This window comes from Berghia stephanieae, chromosome 15 (assembly GCF_034508935.2).
Source record: "Berghia stephanieae isolate SIO BIC M18660-M18661 chromosome 15, UCSD_Bste_1.3, whole genome shotgun sequence".
NCBI classification, from domain to species: Eukaryota; Metazoa; Mollusca; class Gastropoda; order Nudibranchia; family Aeolidiidae; genus Berghia; species Berghia stephanieae.
In genome coordinates, this window is record NC_088374.1 from 16,275,026 (window position 1) to 16,294,972 (window position 19,947).

Sequence of the window (19,947 nt, forward strand, 5' to 3'; positions counted from 1 at the left end):
AGCTTATCGTTTCTATGCAATCACTTTGACAGTTTTCAATATCCTACAGACCGCCACTCAGTCACATTTGTGGGTGTCTTTGAGATAATCAGTCGCATGGTGAAAAGTTTATGTTTTTAAGGGTTTTACGGCGCTTGCAACACATTTAGGTTATATCAGCGCCAGTAAAAAGGAAAAAAATGGGATAGCAAAAAGTTCTAGAATTACAATTAAAGCACCCAAGAGAAAGGAAGACAAAGGGGAACTGGGAACAAATAGGGATCAGATGCAGATTCCAAGAGCAAACCATCAATTTACTTAGTTTGAGATCACCTATAAGTCTCATCCGGACACAAGCACAAAATCCAACAAAGAGGAATACACTCAAATGCTTACATTATACGTTAAAAATAACAAACATAATAATACATAACAGAGAGATGATTTACAAGGAAAAAAATATCATCTCCCAAAACAATAACTATGCATTTGACTGTTTCCCTCCCAGCTAGGACTCAGGCCAGGGCCAGGACAAAACCAAGTAATCTCTTTCCAAGACAAAGACAGAAAGCACGTTGGAAAACAGATATAGGGGATAGAAGACACAGCAAGTACCTCCCTGCCCACTATGGGCATGGTGAAAAGCTTTGAACTGAGATATTGACAATTTTAGTCAAGAGGTCAATTTTCACGGAAAATGAGTTCACACCGAAAATCATTAAATCAAACATTTTTCTACATATTGATGAAATATTTTAATTGAAGTCTACTCCTAAACATTTTATTTTTATCTTTTTATGAATGTAATTAATATACTTAATTTCAACTCTTGTTTAATATACTTAATTTCAACTCTTGTGTCAACTTTGGAAGCGATTTTCGCAAAATTAGGGTTTCACACCCTAGCCCATGCATATGACCACAATTTCATGAAAAATCACCCGATTTGCTTCAAATAAAGATTAAAATGCTCAGAAGACATTGATCTTTCAAATAATTGCTTGACTTTGATTAGAAATGGAGAGAATAGCTGAGCCATTTACCAACAATGAGTGAAATACCAGTTTGCTATGACATCAGTCTATATCACAGTCTTTCAGAATGAACAATGTCTCCTAGGACATCCACAGACAGAACAAATTCTTCTTTCATTTTCTTCTTGGAAGAGTCGAGTGTTTCGTCTGACCCTGACGGTGATGTCTTAGATGGTGATGACAGAGGTAGTGAAGATGAGGCTGATGATGATTTCAAATGCCCTGAGGATGTGTTTGAAGGAGATGAGGATGAAGTTGGTGATGATAATGATGCTGAGAACAGTGGTGAAGTAGATGGTGATGGTGATGTTGCTGTTGAGGAAGCAATAGGAGATGAATGCGGTGATGAAGGTGATGGCGAGAGGGCAGATTCTTTGGTGGATTGATTAAGGGTGGAGGGATTTTTCACAACTTGGGAGCTGACCCGAGCCTGATGGGCTTGATGGCTTTGAGCTCCTGCATAGAGGCTCGAGTGACTGGGTTCAACGGGAATTGAGAATTGTTTGGACGACGATGTGGAAGATTTGCGATGATGATGATGATGATGGTGGTGATGCTGTTTCTTCTTCGAATCTGAAATTGAAGATGATGATGACTTTGGCTTTGAAGATAGTTTAGGTGACACTGATGGTGATGTAGTAAATAATTTAGAAGAAGGCGATGAAGTAGATGAATTAATCCGACCATGATCATGATCAATGTTATTGTTATTACTATAAATATTATCATAATTTATCACTGATGTAGCTGATATGGACTTTGGAGTGGATGGCAATGTTGACGGTGATGATGAGGATGAAGGTGATGATAAAACCAAGGAAGATAATGTAACACCACGATCATTCTCGTTTTGATAAATCTTTTCATCACTATTCACTTTAACATCTTTACATTCTTCTTTTCTTTCTCTCTTCATACTGTTACTATTACCAACACAACTACTACTGCTGTTACTACTCGAATAAAAAGGTGTCGATATTTCCCCGTCTTTGTCCATGACTATATTAAGCTTGTCCTCTCCACTAGGTATATTATTAGAGGAAGGCGAAGCACCAGAAATAGTTCGAGTCGTTGCACTCGAGTTGGTTGAAAACTCATAGGACAATAAGAAATCGCGGAGCCGAAATGCAGTTCTTGATATTGAGTCAACGCAGAGAGTGATCTTATCTTTGTGCTTCCTCTTTGTCGGATCGTAAAGAAGATCTCTAGTTGACTTGAGGATCTGAAGACTTGCCGACAACATACTCATGCATAGTCCTGATGAAATAAGAACAAGAAAATGATACGTTAATGACTCCCAGAGAAATAAAACATCGGATAGCATAGCATTCTTTTACTTCTACTACTACCGATGCAACTAATAGTAATATTACTACTACAACTACATCTTCTAAAAAAAATAATTATTATAATAATAATGATACTAATAATAATGATACTAATAATAATAATAATAATAATAATAATAATAATAATAATAATAATAATAATAATAATAATAATAATAATAATAATGCCACGTAATGGTTGCACTTTTGACCGGTAATCAGAAGGTCTCAGGTTCGATCCCCAGTCGACCTTACAAACGATACTCATTCAGGAAAACTACAGCACACATATATAAATTGCATTCTATATGTATCCACCACAGAAGCACCGATAGAGCACTATCATGAATGCTTAATGTGGAAATTATGTCATCTAAATGTGCACATGCTATGAAAATTTCAATCACCTCCACTCAAGAATTCCTGATTTGATTGATTGTTGGGATGTGTCACCAGGTTTAAACTGAAACCCTGGGATTTAGGAGGTTTCCACAAAGACTGTGCCTCAGCTTCTCTCAACTGAGCAAAAGCAAAAATGGATTACATTACATTCACCTTTGAATGTCATTATATCATGAATGGCTGAGACAAAAATGCAGTCATCACAGCACTAGGATGGCAGCGTCCAAAGAAGGCCCGTCAAGTAAAGAGGACAATGAAATCCATCCATAATGTTTTCTTTTGACTGCCGCAAAATCAATCATCAAGAATTTTATACCTCAAGGCCATCAATGTTTAATAATAATAATAATAATAATAATAATAATAATAATAATAATAATAATAATAATAATAATAATAATAATAATATATACTTTATTCATCCAAAAAAATGGAAATTCGTTTACAGACGAGGCATGCATAAAAATGAATAAACACAAAGTCGAGAATCTATGGCGACAATGTATACATATATATATATGCAAATGCACAAAAATTGTAAAAATATACAACCAAGAACCAATAGCAACACTTTATATATTTATTTGATAAATTGAGATAGGCCATACCTCTGGCCTTTCGTCCGAACTTGTGTATGTGTATATTTAAAAAATAGTATTTAATTTAAATCACAGTTGAGCGTTAAAAATTCGAACACCGTGTGGCAAAAATGAATTAAGGTGATGTGTTGTCTTTGTTTTTATAAATATAAGGCGATGGCTCCTCATGGAGAACTTAATATATTTGCAAAGGGGGTGATCACCATCCTTCACAACTTTCTCCATTTTACTTAGACCAAATCTCTTGAACAGTTCTTCCACATTGGAAATTGGGTGAGTATAACTCCTAGCTTTATCAATTATCCGATCACTTTTCTTAATGTCACAAATACTGGCATTTCCGCACCAGGCTGTAATACAAAAAGTAATAACGGTCTCCAAAACGGACCTATAAAAAAGGGTGCACAACGTTTTATCTATGTCAAATTCTGAAAGTTTCCGAATAAAATAAATTCCTGTGTTCAATTTAGAGATAACAGCATCGGTTTGAGTGGATATTGCTCTATATAAAAGCTTAAGTTGAAGTTTTAAGTAATATTATTGCCAAGTAAAAAAACAATATCTGCAACAGAGAAAACTTAACAATAGTGTACCTAGAATAGATTTGAATACGTTTTCTCCAGTGAGTGACAGTGAGGCTGGAGAGCCTAAAAATTTGTCCTCAGTGGCGAATGCAGTCAGAGCAGTGCTGGTCGCTGTCACGGGCAAGCAAAAATTCACCACACGCTGAAGGTGGCTGGCCTCTGCTGACTGTGGGACAGAACCGGTGGTGCTTGGGCTAACCGAAGTATAATCCTGATGATGATGGTGATGATGATGTTGGTGGTGGTGGTGTTGTTGCTGTTGCTGTCGTCTTGACTTGAGGCTTTTGACACTGGAAACCAGACAGCCCGTGGTAGAGGTGATGGCTTTGATACACAGTTTGAATTGATCCTGGGAAAAGTTTGATCAGAAAAGTTTCAATGAATAATAATAATAATAATAATAATAATAATAATAATAATAATAATAATAATAATAATAATAATAATAGCGACAATCATTTTAATCATTTTCCTTATTATCATTACTATCATCATCATTGTATTATATTATAAATATTCAGATACTGTTTCTAGCTGGTTTGTGAGAAATTCCTTAGGCACGACATAGATAGATAGATAGAAACAGACGAAGATTTTAAATATTTAGATGTCATCATCATCGCCACCTTCACCATCATTTTTACTACTACCACCACCAGCACCACTACCACAACACACCAGAATGGTTTCCTCCAACACACGGTTTCCTTAAAATCATTCCCATGTCCAATTTTATCCCCTTTTATTCCTTGTTATCATTCGATTCCTTCCTCGAAATAATTTCACCCAGTCAGCGTTAAAAAATAGTTTATAAGTTGTTTTTTTTTTTTTTAAAATGCGACCAGTGATTTCAACCACTGATGGTTTACTGTGATATTGACAGTTATGTATGCATCTTGTTTTGTTTTTGTTTTTAAGGGTATTACGGCGCTTGCAACACATTAAGGTCATATCAGTGCCAGTAAAAAGGAAGAAAATGGGATAGTTATAAGTTCTAGAATTACAATAAAGCATCGAAAAAAAGGAAAGACAAAGAGGAATTGGTTCAAATAAGAAACAGGTGTAGATTCCAACAGCACACTATCAAAGTACTTAGTTTGAGATCACTAAATGTCTCATCCAGACACAAGCACAGGTCCCGCTTAGAGGAATACCCTCAAATGTTTTACAAATCATACATAATATAAAGAAACATAATGCTTTCCATAACAGAGAGATGATTTACAAGTAAAAAAATGTCATCTCCCAAAACTATAATTAAACATTTGACTGTTTCCCTCGCAGCCAGGGTTTCCGGCCAGGGCCTAGACAAAACCAAGTAATCTCATTCCAAGACAAAGATAGTTTGTTTTTTTTGTTTGTTGCTTTAGGTCTCTTCCAACACAATTGAGGTTATATGAGAGACCGCTGAAACAAAAAAACAAGCAATCTAACAAAAATAGTACAAATGTAAATCAAAATCATAACCTAAAGATATCATAAGCTAAATTATAAATAACAAAGAACAAACAGGCAGAAGATTTACAGGAAAAAAAATATCCCCTGTCAAAAATACAATCACAAACCAAAGAAGCAGGATAGGCTAGTAAAGAGAAGAAGAAACGACATCACTATCGGATCGTACACCCATGCGAACATCATTGGTATATGATTCAAGGGTGATGCTCCCATCCAACCACCCGCTAAGAGACAAAGATTGAAAGCATGTTGGAAAACAAATATAGGTAGGTAGAAGACACAGTTAGTACCTCCCTGCCCACTATGAGAGGTAAGGAATCCCACCCAGTGTATGCATCTTATCTACACGGCAAAGTGTGTATACAGTATGATCAGTGATGATAATGGCAATTTGTCAAAAAGGAGAAAAATGTGTTGGTCCATCAGTCAAACTCAAACAAAATCATATCATAAAATATCATAGTTTCGCATGTCACATGTGACCCTTCGCCTAAAAAAAACAAAACGGTATTGAGTCGGGATGGTTAAGATGTTGAAAATTGAATTTATAGCCAGAAATATCAGAGTTGTGTTGAGTTTGTGTGTTTTATTGAGGAGAATGGATACCATATTATTTTAGGGTGCTAATGCCAACAATTTATATTTTTGACCAGTTTAACTCAAATGACGCGACCTTGCATTCTGGAAGTTACACTGACAGTGCCTAGTTGCTACAGCCGATCAGTTGAAACAATGGCAACTCGCCTAGTATTTCAATATTTAGCACCCATCCCAGAAAATTTACTTTTTTTGAGCTAATAGCAATAATTTATGGTACAACCTTTACATTTTCTTAAAGGGAAATAAGATATTTATTGAGAGAGAGCAAACTTAGTAAGAATTTATGAAACCTGTAACAGTCATCTTTCTATTTCGAATAGATGAGTGGTGGAATGAGAGGGAGCAAGGCTTTACACCTTAGCCTAGTATTCGTCTAACACATGCAAATACACACAAAGAGCCCATGTACAGATGTACACATAAAATAAAGGAATTTTCTACAAACACACAAACACATGGGTAACATTCATTCTTTGTGTCCTTTGTTTGAGACGTAACAGATGACCAGAGCATGCAAAACAGCGTGGTCGGGGCATGGGTGTGGGCAAGAGGATCTTTGTTGGCTTCGTTTATGACTTGAAAGGCCACTAACTTGCCTTCAGTTTGGGGGCAGGGTGGCTCAGTGGTACGGTCTTTGCTTCCTACCCAAAAGGTACCGAGTTCAATCACTCGCCACTGCGTTGTGTGGCCTTGAGCAAGTCACATCGCCCTAGCTCATTTTGTGGCACTGCTCTGCGGCTGACGCCTGGGTTATTCCAGTCTTCCCTTGGAATAGACCCTAAAGACAAACTTCCCCTTGGGGATGAATAAAGGGAATTTTATTTTATTTATTTTATTACAAGTTGAAGGACATAGCTAAACTATTGATCCAATCAGAATCAATAAAATTTTTACTGCATTTCTAAATATAGAAAGGTTAACAACTCCATTCATAAACGGGGTTGATCTTGTCCTTAATAATGGACTGGCGCTCTCGCTGTCAAAGCCAACTCGTCCTCAATACTGGACCGTCGCTCCACTGACTTAAGTTATGCTGGTCCTCAATACTGGACCGTCGCTCCACTGACTTAAGTTAAGCTGGTCCTCAATACTGGACCGTCGCTCCACTGACTTAAGTTATGCTGGTCCTCAATACTGGACCGTCGCTCCACTGACTTAAGTTAAGCTGGTCCTCAATACTAGACCGTCGCTCCACTGACTTAAGTTATGCTGGTCCTCAATACTGGACCGTCGCTCCACTGACTTACGTTATGCTGGTCCTCAATACTAGACCGTCGCTCCACTGACTTAAGTTATGCTGGTCCTCAATACTGGACCGTCGCTCCACTGACTTACGTTATGCTCGTCCTCAATACTGGACCGTCGCTCCACTGACTTACGTTATGCTCGTCCTCAATACTGGACCGTCGCTCCACTGACTTACGTTATGCTCGTCCTCAATACTGGACCGTCGCTCCACTGACTAAAGTTATGCTCGTCCTCAATACTGGACCATCGCTCCACTGACTTAAGTTATGCTCGTCCTCAATACTGGACCTGCGTGCTACTAGACTTAACATTTAATTTGGCTATCAAGCATATGGTTCTTTCCAACATTTGAGACGATGGGTCACATATTACTACTACCAGTATACATCCATTCTTAATAGCAGAGATAACTTACTGGATGTACATTTTTAATGAATTGTCCTTTCCTGAAAACGATTTTAAAGAAATACCGTCTATTCAAGGGATTTAAAATAAACTTGGTCAAAAATCCTGAAGAATCTATATTTTTATTTACTTGCTTTACTTTTGTTAAGAAACAAAGATAAAAAGTGAAACTAAGTTGATTATCCCCTATAATTGTGATCAATTAATAATATCTCTCTATAACCAGATAACTTTATGGATAAGGGAAAGATAGAAAGATAGAAACAGAAAATAAGAGGGGGGAGAAAGAAAGAGAGAGAGTGAGAGAGAGAGAGAGTAGTTTAATTAGAGGGAAGTTATAATAAGTTTCTTTTTAAACCACCTATAACTGTACCACCACGCTTGACCTACTTACAAATAAAATCTAGTCATTCGCCCCCCCCCCCCCCCCTTCCTTTTTGACCACCAATTGCCTTGTGCCACATTTGACACCTGGTGCCACTTTGTCTGGACTAACGCCATAAAAATGGGAGTGTCACCAAAATTTATGCAAATGAGCACAGAAGGCAATTCAGCTACAGTGTAGTGCCAAATGAGTGATGATTTTTTTCTTATCAATCGGCAATTTGCCATTTCTCTTCGACTGCATTGCAAAAATGACAATTTGACCCCCAAAAAAACATTAAATCTGTACAGAGGCAGCATGGCTCAGCGGTACGGTCTTTGCTTTATACCCAAAAGGAACCGAGTTCGATCACTCGCGCTGCGCTGTGTGGCCTTGAGCAAGTCACCTTGCCCTAGCTCAATTTGCGGAGCTGCACTGCAGCTGACGCCTGGGGTATTCCACTCTTCCCTTGGAATAGACCCTAGAGACAAATTTCCCCTATGTGATGAATAAAGGGAATTTTATTTTAATTTTTTTTATAGGCACCAAAGGATTATTTCAGTTCAGGTGGCCAATTATCCATCTTTCAAACCTTAAGCCAATATAATGAGTGAAAATATTTTGCAACCGTTGACTATTAAATTTTTTATTCAAAGGGTTCAAAGCATTATTCAACAATCATGTTTTTACTAAGAAATGATAAGAGTTTTCCGATATTATGGGGTAGAGTATTGGACGGTATACACCATCAAACAAAAATATAACTGCATGCAAATTTTCGTATTTTTCGAATTTGCAAGAAAAAAAAGTCTTTTGTTTATCAAATGGTCCCACCAAATCCAAGCATCAGTAACACACATTATAGTCACCTGGAACAACTACCAAAGACGTCTTCTACGTCATGGCACAAGACCGAAGGGCTTGAGCTCAGGTGGTCGCTGGTTCGGATAAGTAAGTAAGTTTATCAAATGATAATTATATTTAAATACCTGCTCTTGTGTATCAGATATCTTATCTGCGGCATCTTTACACATGTCTGCAATGCAAGACAGGCTCTTGGTGATGGTGGCACACATCTCTACCTGTTGATAGAATAATGTTCAGGTCTGTTTGTTTGTTTTGTTTTTAAGGGTTTTACGGCGCTTGCAACACATTTAGGTTATATCAGCGCCAGTAAAAAGGAAGAAAATGGATAGTAAAAAATTATAGAATTACAATTAAAGCACCCAAGAAAAGGTAAGACAAAGGGGAACTGGGAACAAATAGGGATCAGATGTAGATTCCAAGAGTATACCACCAATGTACTTAGTTTGAGATCACCTATAAGTCTCATCCGGACACTAGCACAAAATCCAACAGAGAGGAATACACTTAAATGATTACATTATACACTAAAAATAACAAATGTAATAATACATAACAGAGAGATGATTTACAAGGAAAAAAATATCATCTCCCAAAACAATAACTATGCATTTGACTGTTTCCCTCCCAGCCAAGACTCCAAACCAGGACCAGGACAAAATCAAGTAACCTCATTCCAAGACAAAGACAGAAAGCATGTTGGAAAACATATATAAGGGGATAGAAGACACAGTATGGACCTCCCTGCCCACTATGGGAGGTCAGGATCCCCATCCAGAATGTTCAGGTCTCAACTCTCTTGAGATTGAGGGGTTTTTTTTTTGTGTGTGTGTGTTTTTTTTTTTTACCTCTACAAGAGTTGACGACTGGAGGCTGTAAATGTTTTAAAAAGTTATTCAAAAAGTTATTAAAATACATTTTGGTGCTATGGGAAAAAAAAAATAATTGAAAAGTGTATTTCAGTAAAATAATGAGGAATCGTAAGAGTAATTATTAATGAAAAGATTTCATAAAATTAAGGTGATCTGGCAAAACCAGTTGGATGTTGCAAAAATTCGAATCCAATATTATTACATATTTGAATAGAGGCACTATTTCTACACAAAATGCAGTTTGAATTTTGTAATTATCTGAATTTGGGTCCAAGTTATCACCCTAAACAAATAGGTCAGACGATGTGACTGTGACTTCCGTCTCTTTAACCCCCCCCCCCCCCCCCCCAATTGCATCCCTCATCCACCTTTCTTTTCACCAACTTCAGAAGAGAAGGCGGGTTGAAACGATGCACTGGCTAACATCCTCCTTTCCCCCCCATTCCACTCACCACTGACAGCCACTTCTAACTGTACTTCGAAACTCAAACAGAGCATCATCCCCATCTCAGGCATTACATAGTGCTTATCACCGTCTCACTGCTCAAGGGCATAGTTAATCAGTCTAGAGTCACACACCCCTTGCTCTACGCTAACATATAAGTACAGTCCACTTTTGATAATCGCAACTCGGTTAATCGCAACTCGTTTAATCTGAACATTTCCAAAAAAAAACGGAATTAATTATATATAAAAGTCACTGGTTAATTGCAACAAATTTTTGACCTCAAATAGTGGCAAATTTTTTAAAAATCAAACAAAATTTTATGATTAAATTTTATCACCGGTGAAATCATGACAAGTTGAAGAATCGAGAGTGGGCGGGGCTTAATGCTGCAGTAGTGTGTCACCATCCTATTAGTGATAAAAGAGGATGGGGCTTTGGAGTATGGGTTTGTGAGGTCATAAGTGACAATCAAATAGGAGGGGGCTGGGCGTTGTCTTGACAACAGGAGGATAATGACAGTTGTAAAGAGAGATTGAGTGATATCCTTTGCTTTGGGATCGACAACTGTGTATTGTGACCAGTGGGTTTGGTGAGAGCTTATTGTCTCTCATCACGGCTAATCTCTTTGACTCTTACTACAAATGTTGAGAATAAAAGATTGAAAGTGAATCCAATCTGAATAAAATGTCGGCTGGCATCAAAATTGTTTTTGCTTCCCACAATCTACACAGGCCTGCTGTATGGTTTTTGTTTCAATCAAATTGTTGTCTGTGTGGACTAGGAACAATGTTTGCAACAACTGGTTTGAGTTTACCATATATGTGTAAAATGTTGAAATAGTGGACTGGAAACTCAACTTCGGTTAATTGCAACATTTTTGCTGATCCCAAGGTGTTGCAATTATGCAGAGTGGACTGTATATCAACACGTTGATTGGCCAGTCATATGCCTTTCACTAGCCTTTAGTTGCATTGTCACTGATATGTTACTCAAAATACGAAGAGAAACGTCGATAATACAAACAATAACTGCAACTCCCACATCATCTCAACCCAAATCGATGCGTGTGCTATGTGTGCTTTCCTCTTTTCTTCTTGAGTACATAGAAAGTGTCAGAAATAAAGGTTGAGTGAATTGATTCGAGAACGAATATGAATCCTTACCAGCATGTGAGGTGTGAGGTCATGGACATGAGACCTTTTCAAACGATTGCATACAAATTTGAGTTCTAGATCAGCTTGAACCAGCTCAAACTGTGAAGCGACTGACCCAAGACTGGCCGCTTGAGATCCTTCAGTGTTAACGGCCATCAGGTAGGCAATGTGACTGGCCAACTGGGTCAAGGTTACCATTGTGGCAGACAACGACATCAGTGGTTGATTTAACTGCTTCTCCATCTGTAGTCTTTCTGTGTGAATCTGACAGTAAAATAAAGGGGAATCATTATTTATTCCTTAATTTCACCCCAAAAAAAAAAAAAAATTAGATTATACATATGCAAAACTAACTTGACATTTGGTTTGAGTAAAATCATCAGAGTTCTACGTCTTTATTTGTGTCTGTAATGCCGGCTGGGTTGCTAGATACACCAAAAGGCGTCACTCATATTGCTGTAATAAATGCCAAAAAGTGTTCTTCTATAGCACTAAATGCCGAACCCTCAAAGCGCTTTACAATATACTTATCAAACCATAAACACTCATACTTATACCGAGCCAAACAGACTGTGCAAGTCTTCATTATCCATCTTGCAATGTTGTTTTCCAAAGCTATGTCGAAGCATTAGTATAAGGGATTGGTTGTATGTTTAGCAACTATTTGATCGTCATTATTGGCCGTTGTTACTTTAAATTGAACTTTTATATAGCGCAATATTCACTAAACGTGCTCAAATCGCTTTACAAGGGGTCCATGTCCATGTCCCGTCCTAAATGTTAAATGTTGCTGTTGGCCAGGGACCCCTTGTAAAGTGCTTTGAGCACAATTAGTGGATATTGCGCTATATAAAAGCTCAATTAAAAAAAAACAAATTTTTTAATATGGGTAAGCAGAGAAACTTTCTCTTCCAAGGTTAAAAGAATTGAAAACAAAGTAGCCTAAATATAGAATAATTTCAAAGAGATGCTATATTAATATTAATATTTTTGGTTAAAATCTGCAGATAACTAGTTAACAATAGCAGACAACATGGAAAGGATCGATCACTTATTTAACGTTAAAAAAGCAGATGATTTGAAAATATACTGAGGGCTTATAACATACTGAATTCCATGAATATACGGAAAATTGACAACCTAGGCCACAAAATGGTAATATTGTTAGGGCGGTTTTGATGCTGAAGACTGATTCATTGTTAATTTTATGTCTTATTGAGGACAATAGACATAATAACTTAGTGACAAAAACTAAAAATCTCACATTTTGGTCCCCTTTAATTTAAAAACTGAATTCTTAGTACTTGGTTTGGACCAACATATTATGACCATTTCAGGTCACAAAAAAAACAACTTTTTTCACTGATTTTCCTCCAAAATTTTGTTTAAAATACAGCTGTCAAAAAATCTTTATATGCATGGGTGCAAGCAACTGGACCTCAAAAAGCCTGCAAGTCTACTTATGACCAGACATATAATCTGAAAAAGCCTGCAAGATTCACGGACTTAAAAAAAATTTTTTTTTTCAAATTTAATAATATAACAATCACTTCCGGGTCACAGTAGCATCGTGATTAAAAAGTTTCGCTTAGTCATATGGACGTACCCGACCCGATTGTTGGGACCTAAACAAAAAAAAAACAAACAAAAAATCTATCAAATCCAAAATGCAAAAAGCCGGTGATGTTTTTTTTCTGTAATCCAATCGGCCGGCAGTAGCCAGCACTCTTGCACCCATGTATATGTCAACAATTCAACATAAATTTTAGATCTGGGTCCTCTATGCAAGGTCCCCTCTTGAAATTCTGTCGATCCATTTTAAAGTCCTAACTCGCTTACTAACCTGTGACGAGATATCTTTGGAGATTATACACATCTTGTTCAAGTTGCTAATCACCCGATCTCGAAAACGGACAAAATTGTCACTGGTCAACTCCAAGTCTTGAGCCGAGACAAACACGGGACGTGGCTTGCATGAGATGAGTAGGACCTCCCCCAGGGTCTGAATTCGGGTGTGGCATTCTTCAAACTGGTGCACCAGATTACGGACATTTTCACTACTCATCTCAACAAGAGTGCTGCTTAGTTGGAATTGATTAGTTTTATAACCAATAAATTAAAACAACTCTGACTCAGTCTCGATACGGATGTCTCAGGGAAGGTTTTTTACCTGTTTTAAAAAGAAATCATAAAAGAAAAAAAAAAAAGTTAAATTTAAAAAACAACAACAAAGCAATACAAAAAGCAACATAGTTTGAGTTTTTACACGGCACAATATCCGTTAAATGCACAGTCATAGCTGCCAACTTTTCAAAATGCAAAAACGTATTATTATACACATTGCGGCGTGGACGTCCAATTCATGTCTTAAAATGGCATTTTTATTAATGTACTTAAGTACTAGAATGGTCAGAACTGTAATACTAAGAGAAGCTTACCTTTATCATCATACTGGGTAGGCATAAGTGATGGGGAGGTGGTGACAGAAGCAGATTACTGATTAATTTTCTCCCAAGATAATTTTTATCAGATTTTCTTCGGGTTTTTTTTTTTTTTTCTGGATTTTTTTTCTTTTTCTGGATTGGCCAAATCGTACTAAGTACGAATTTATTTTATCGTACTGGTTGGCAGCTATGCACAGTTATTTCGGTCTTGTAGTGTGACACTTGCCTTCAGATAGGAAGCTCCAGGGTTTGGAGCCTGCTTTGGGTGGCGCATAACTGAGTCCTTGAAAAGGCTCTTTACTCAGCATACTCGGGTGTAAAATGAGTACTACCTGGCCATCAATAGCGTTGTCTCTATCAAAAAAATAGTAATATCGCCTAACAGGCATCATGTCTTGACCTACATGTTAATGTTGGCTAGGGATTTGAGCGCTTTGAGCACGTTTAGTGGATATTGCGTTATATAAAAGCTCAAGGTTAATTTTATTTTTGTTTTTTAATGTGAAATAATCTCAAAGCACCTCACAAGTGACCATAAGCCAACAGTACCAGAGGGAGTCATACAACTAATATTTTTGTGAATAATTTGAAAGTGGTGATGGTGTGGGATTGGGTAGGGAGCAATAGGGGAAAAACAAAGGGGGAGCATTATGCAGGAATGTTAGATGATGTAAAATTTTAAAGAAAATTTATCACAATTCACTTAATTCCAATGTGTACCACTGAATTAGAAAAAAAAAAAAACAACTGTCGTACATAGACCTGTAAATGAGCTCTAAAAAAAATTGACTGAAACTGAAACTCTTCATAACGGAAAAATCCAAAGACTCGAAATGAATAGCAAACAGCAAGCTCACTTGAGCAAAACAATGGCAGAAAACTAATTTGCGTGGGTATTAATTAGGCTACTTATCATTGTTTCTTATAATTAGGGACTCAATCAGTGAAGAAACGGTCAACCAGTTTGTTTACAAAGTGAGGCAATCGAGATGTGCTTGTAGCAATCATTTAACTTTCGATTTGAAGGTGTCTTCATAACGCACCTCCGGCGTTCGAATTTTACTTTTTCATACTTTTACATGTCACCAGATTAAAGTGGTCAATTTGGCTTAGACGAAACAGTGAAATTTATCGCTCGGCGGCTTAGCTAAAATTGGCTACCATTGGGATCACGACAGGTTTTGAAAGTGAAAAAATAATTTCAGAAGGCTGTGTGAAAATACACTGGGATGTCTTCAGACACGGCAATTCTAAAAACCATCACTTAGCCTTGGCAATATATCCATCGTAAATATAAACGGCCCATGAGCTATGCATAGCGCTGTGGAACATTCCTAATTACTTTACAGTAATTCGAATACGATTCATGAATTATTTCTTTCTTTCCTTCTTTAAAATATTTTAATTTGACGAATTGTAATTGACTGAGAATTTACAGGTCTACATACATTGCCTGGTCTGGACACCAGAGGCAATCCAGCGATCGAATGCTTTCTTTGACAGATCTCTATGTGAGATATTAATGACAGGAGACAGTACTGATGAAAGGACTGAACCTGTGACATGTTATATTCCTTTTAGTGTGGAAAAATGTGCATGAAACAAAATTAATATCTTGATAGTATTGATAGGTAATTCATGACAAAACAACTGATGAAAACAATTTCAGCTTACTTTATGGTCTATCTTAGTAGACAAGGAGACCATGACCATTACAATGTCTTCGAAAATAAAAGAAAGTGAGACGGCTTCGTACATTGAGTAAATGTATGATTCCCGATTCAGTTTTTCAGACTTCTGTACTCAAATTTGGTCTCTGCTCCAAATATCACAAAAATAGATAGCAAGCAGTCTAGCTGATTTCAGATCTATGGCATCTAACCTCGAATGATGAGATTATTTCACGATCATCATCTTAAACTTAAAACCCTTTTGCAGAAATTACTTGATACACTAAGATAGCAAACCTTGATAGATTAAAGAAAGTTTAAAATTCCTTCACATTACCATTGTTTTGGTCCTCCTTTGCCCTTTTGTCGTTGAAGTATTGAAAGGTAGATAGTGAAATGAAAAGCACTGTACTGTAGTCTGTAGTCTAGGCCTATCTAGGCCTAAGTAAGGGTGTTTTTTTTCCTCTTTTCTATCAGGGTCAGGGTTAGCTCGAGGTCGGAGGACTTACCCAGGGAACACTTCATCAGAGGGCACAAGCTAAATTTAGTTGACGCCCATTAATATAATGGCAATGACAATTGCTGGATTGACTATGACAATGACAGTAGTGTCAGTGTGATGACTCGTGACAGTTATCCTGTTTACTGTTTACAATTTACAGTGTTACTGAACTGTGTGCTGTATTGACTATGCCCAGTTATGCTAATCGATTCATGTGGATGTCTCAATAGGAACAACAACTTACCTTATTTTCGTGCGGATACATATTATAAAACATGAATATTGACAAGATACTATGACGAAAATAATTGAAGACGGATATATTATATCGCAAGTTCGGAAACATTCGATGATAAACACTACGGTTTCTCGTCTGCTTTTCAGACTCAGTGCTCAGGGTAGGGTCAAGAACCGGGATTTATTGATCGGATACCCGGGTACGAACAGCGGATCGTTGGAATCGGCAACGGGCTTCCCGGATTATGATTGTCTTTTTTTTTTTTACATTTATTAATGCACTTCAAAGCAATTGTCGACATTATCAACATTAAACACGGGTCTTTGTTTGTCAGACACACAAGACTCATGTGTTGTCAATAGAACAAGTATTAATGAATACCAACTACTTACTCTAGTATTCAACCCGGAATTTAGCACCTAAAATATTGCGGGACATCCCGATTCGCTCGCCAAGCCTTAATTCACAGGTCGAAAATTAAAAACATGAACCGGATGCTCGATTTCTGGTAGGCTACGGTAGAGCCATCGTTGCCAAGTCACCAGTCAGTCGCCCGCCAATGTTGCCACTCGTAGGGATTTCAGGCTATGGTAACGGTTTTTCAACGGCTGTAGCCTGTAGCGAATCTTTACGCGATTTTTTTTTTTTGCATAAATGTAGATTGTTTTAGATTTTTTAAAATTTAAATAAATCTCAGAAATTAAATTCATCTCAAAATGACTTAACGTGTAGGGACGATCATTCCCTGCCTTTCCACGACACATTTAATTTATGTTATTACTGCGTGTGTTCTTGCTATTCAAGAAAAACGAAAGATAAATTGAAAAAGAACAATTTGGACTGAAAATGGGTTACGAAAACGACCATTTTACACCCCCCCCCCCTCCCCACACACACACCGTTGATGAACTGCGCCACTGCCCTCATCGGCAACCGATCCTGAAAACTGCCACCAAAATGATTTGTGAAGATTACTAATTTTTCTCATAATTAAGTGTTTATCTGCCTGTGGTTCAAAGTCTTTCACAAAATCTACGAGTTCGTGGTACGAACGCTCTCGTTTTATTCTAATACTATAATAATCCTTTAAAAAATGAGCTTTTATATAGAGCAATATCCACTTAATGTGCTCAAAGCGCTTTACAAGGCCAAAAACAACATTTAACATTTAGGACGGGACACCGCCTGTTAGGCGATGTTACATTTTTTTTCGGACAGAGACAACGCTGTTAACAACCAGGTACTCGTTTTACACATGAGTACGGTGAGAGAATGTGAATAAAGAGCCTTCTCCAAGGACTCATTATGCGCCGAGCGAGGCTCGAACCCAGGACTTTCCGATCCGAAAGCGAGTGTTATACCACTAGACCACATAGCCGCTCGATTTCACCTTCCACAGGCACTCATGAGTGGTATTCCTCTATGAAATTCAAAAGATTTTCTTTTGACCACCTCGCCGAACCACCACACAGCAGAAACCGGTGGGAGAGGAAATAGGAAGAAGACGATGGAGGTGGATTGGACACACGCTTAGAAAGAATGACTCAACTGTAACAAAGAAAGTATTGGACTGGAACCCTCAGGGCAGAAGATCAAGGGGAAGGCCACGAGGAACATGGAGAAGAATTAAAGAAGCTGATATACAGAGAAGTCGTGAGATAAAAAAGTTAGCTCAGGATAGAGAAGGATGGAAACTGTTTGTCTGTGGCCTATACCCTGACCCAGGGTGAAAAAGGCAATGATGATGATGATGACCTCGCCATGACTAAAATAGTGCTTATCTTTTTTTAAAATGTAAAAGTTATAGCTATGGATAAAAGTAATGTGGGAACGGAGCTGCCATTTTGTTTTCAGTGTCTATGCCTTATTTTCTTTTCTTTTTTTACTCCGGAGCCCACGTCGAGTCGTCATACAGTCATCATCCAATAGGATTCAATAGTCTGATGTCACGTCCGCCCAGCAACCAGCAGCTTGGTTCTAAACCAACAAAATTCTTCATGCTGGCTAGAACTTTTTCAAATTTCATGTGGTCAGAATGTATAAAAGTCCAAATTAAATATGATCAGATTTATAATGTATTTCTCCCCTGGATACACTTTTATGCTCGTCTGAGAAGTATTTCATAATGGCGCCCGCCATTGTTCCGATAGTTTAGAACCAGTTACTAAGTTACTATGCGTCATTACGAGGGAAGTGACGTCGTGACTGTTGAATCTTCTAAATTTGTCTCTCTTGGCTTGGTATATTTAACAGAAAACTAGAGGTGTCCAAAATTGAGAGAAAGATAAAGGGAGTAACTGTGACTCAAACATAAGGGAGCAACACAAAAACAAACGACGTTTCGGCCTTAGGCCTTTTTCAAGCAAACACGAAATTTATATATGTGATCCATCGTCTCAAAATGGTATTATGTCGGAACGAACCACATGCTTAAAAGCCGAAGTAAATGTTAAACTGGTCAAAAATATGAATTGTTGGCATTAACACCCTAAAATATGGTCTCCATTCTCTTCCATAAAACATACAAACTCAACACAAGTCTGAAATTTCTGGCTATATATTCAAGTTTCAACATCTTAACCAACCCGACTTAATACCGTTTTGAGGCGAAGGGTCACATATTTAAGCATGTCATTAATGTATCCAGGACAATCAGAGTGCACTGATTTAAAAACAACAGAACAGATCTTTTAATATTCTATACGTTTCTCAACGGGAAGCCAGTTGAGTTTTCTTAGTAATAAACCCGATGCAGATTAATTTCTCCTCTTTCTATAAATGTGACCCTCCGTCTCAAAACGGTATTATTTCGGGATGATTCAGACACCAAAAGTGAATTTAGAGATAGATTGATGAGAAATTTGACCTTAGAAGATTTTGCAATGCAAGAAGTAGTCTTTATACTCCACCATAAAGTACAGAAATTAAACCCAAGTTGGATATTTGTGGCTATGAATTCAATTTCCCTTATCGAGTGGATCCCGACATAATACCGTTTTGATACTGTGGGTCACAAATAAGCCTGGCAGCATCGTTCTGGTCTACCTGAAGGGATTTTATTTTGTCATTATTTAATACAGAAAAGAGGAGCGAATTACAATAATCTAGCTAAACATAAAGTTGTTTTGTAGAGAGCTTGTTTGAGTTTAAAATATCAATTTTTCTACTTATCAATGATGGGCAAGGAAAGAGTTAACCCAACGATATGATTTACTTGGCTGGTAAAAGACAAATCTGAATCAATAAATAATAGTCTACACCCAAATTTCGAACAACCTTAGCAGTTTCAATTACACTAGTTCCTAAAACGATGGATTCACACTCTACATTTTAAAACATTTTTTTTCTCTCCATCAAAATTGTCTTACTGTAATATGTTTTGTTTTATATCACTGTAAAGCGCTTAGAGCCAGTGACAACGGGGTCAAGCGCTATATAAATGACATGTATTATTATCACATTTTAAAGGATTGCGATAAATATTATTTCAGTCTTATTATCGGTAAGTTTTAGTCTGTTCAGTTCCATCCAAGTTTTCATTTGTGACCCACCGCATCAAAGCGGTATTATGTCGGGATCCACTCTGTAAGGGAAATTGAACTCATAGCCACAAATATCCAACTTGGGTTTAATTTCTGTACGTTCTGTTGGAGTATAAAGACTACTTCTTGCATTGCAAAAACTTCTAAGGTCAAATTTCTCATCAATCTATCTCTAAATTCACTTTTTGGGGTCTGAATCATCCCGACATAAT

General features: G+C 37.4%; 2 protein-coding genes across 2 annotated transcripts in view; one reads left to right on the forward strand and one right to left on the reverse strand.

Moving 5' to 3' along the window:
• The window catches only part of LOC144960786 (perlucin-like), a 217,675-nt gene that overhangs the window by 116,109 nt on the left and 81,619 nt on the right, over positions 1-19,947 (forward strand). The gene's annotated exons all lie outside the window — the stretch shown is intronic.
• LOC144960779 (uncharacterized) lies at positions 710-16,368 on the reverse strand. Its single transcript, XM_078894120.1, has 6 exons — positions 16,200-16,368; positions 13,183-13,509; positions 11,349-11,603; positions 8,991-9,083; positions 3,936-4,275; positions 710-2,270 (listed from the first exon to the last, which is right to left on the reverse strand). The coding sequence occupies exons 2-6, from the start codon at positions 13,402-13,404 to the stop codon at positions 1,066-1,068; spliced, it is 2,115 nt and encodes a 704-aa protein (XP_078750246.1). The 5' UTR covers positions 13,405-13,509; positions 16,200-16,368; the 3' UTR covers positions 710-1,065.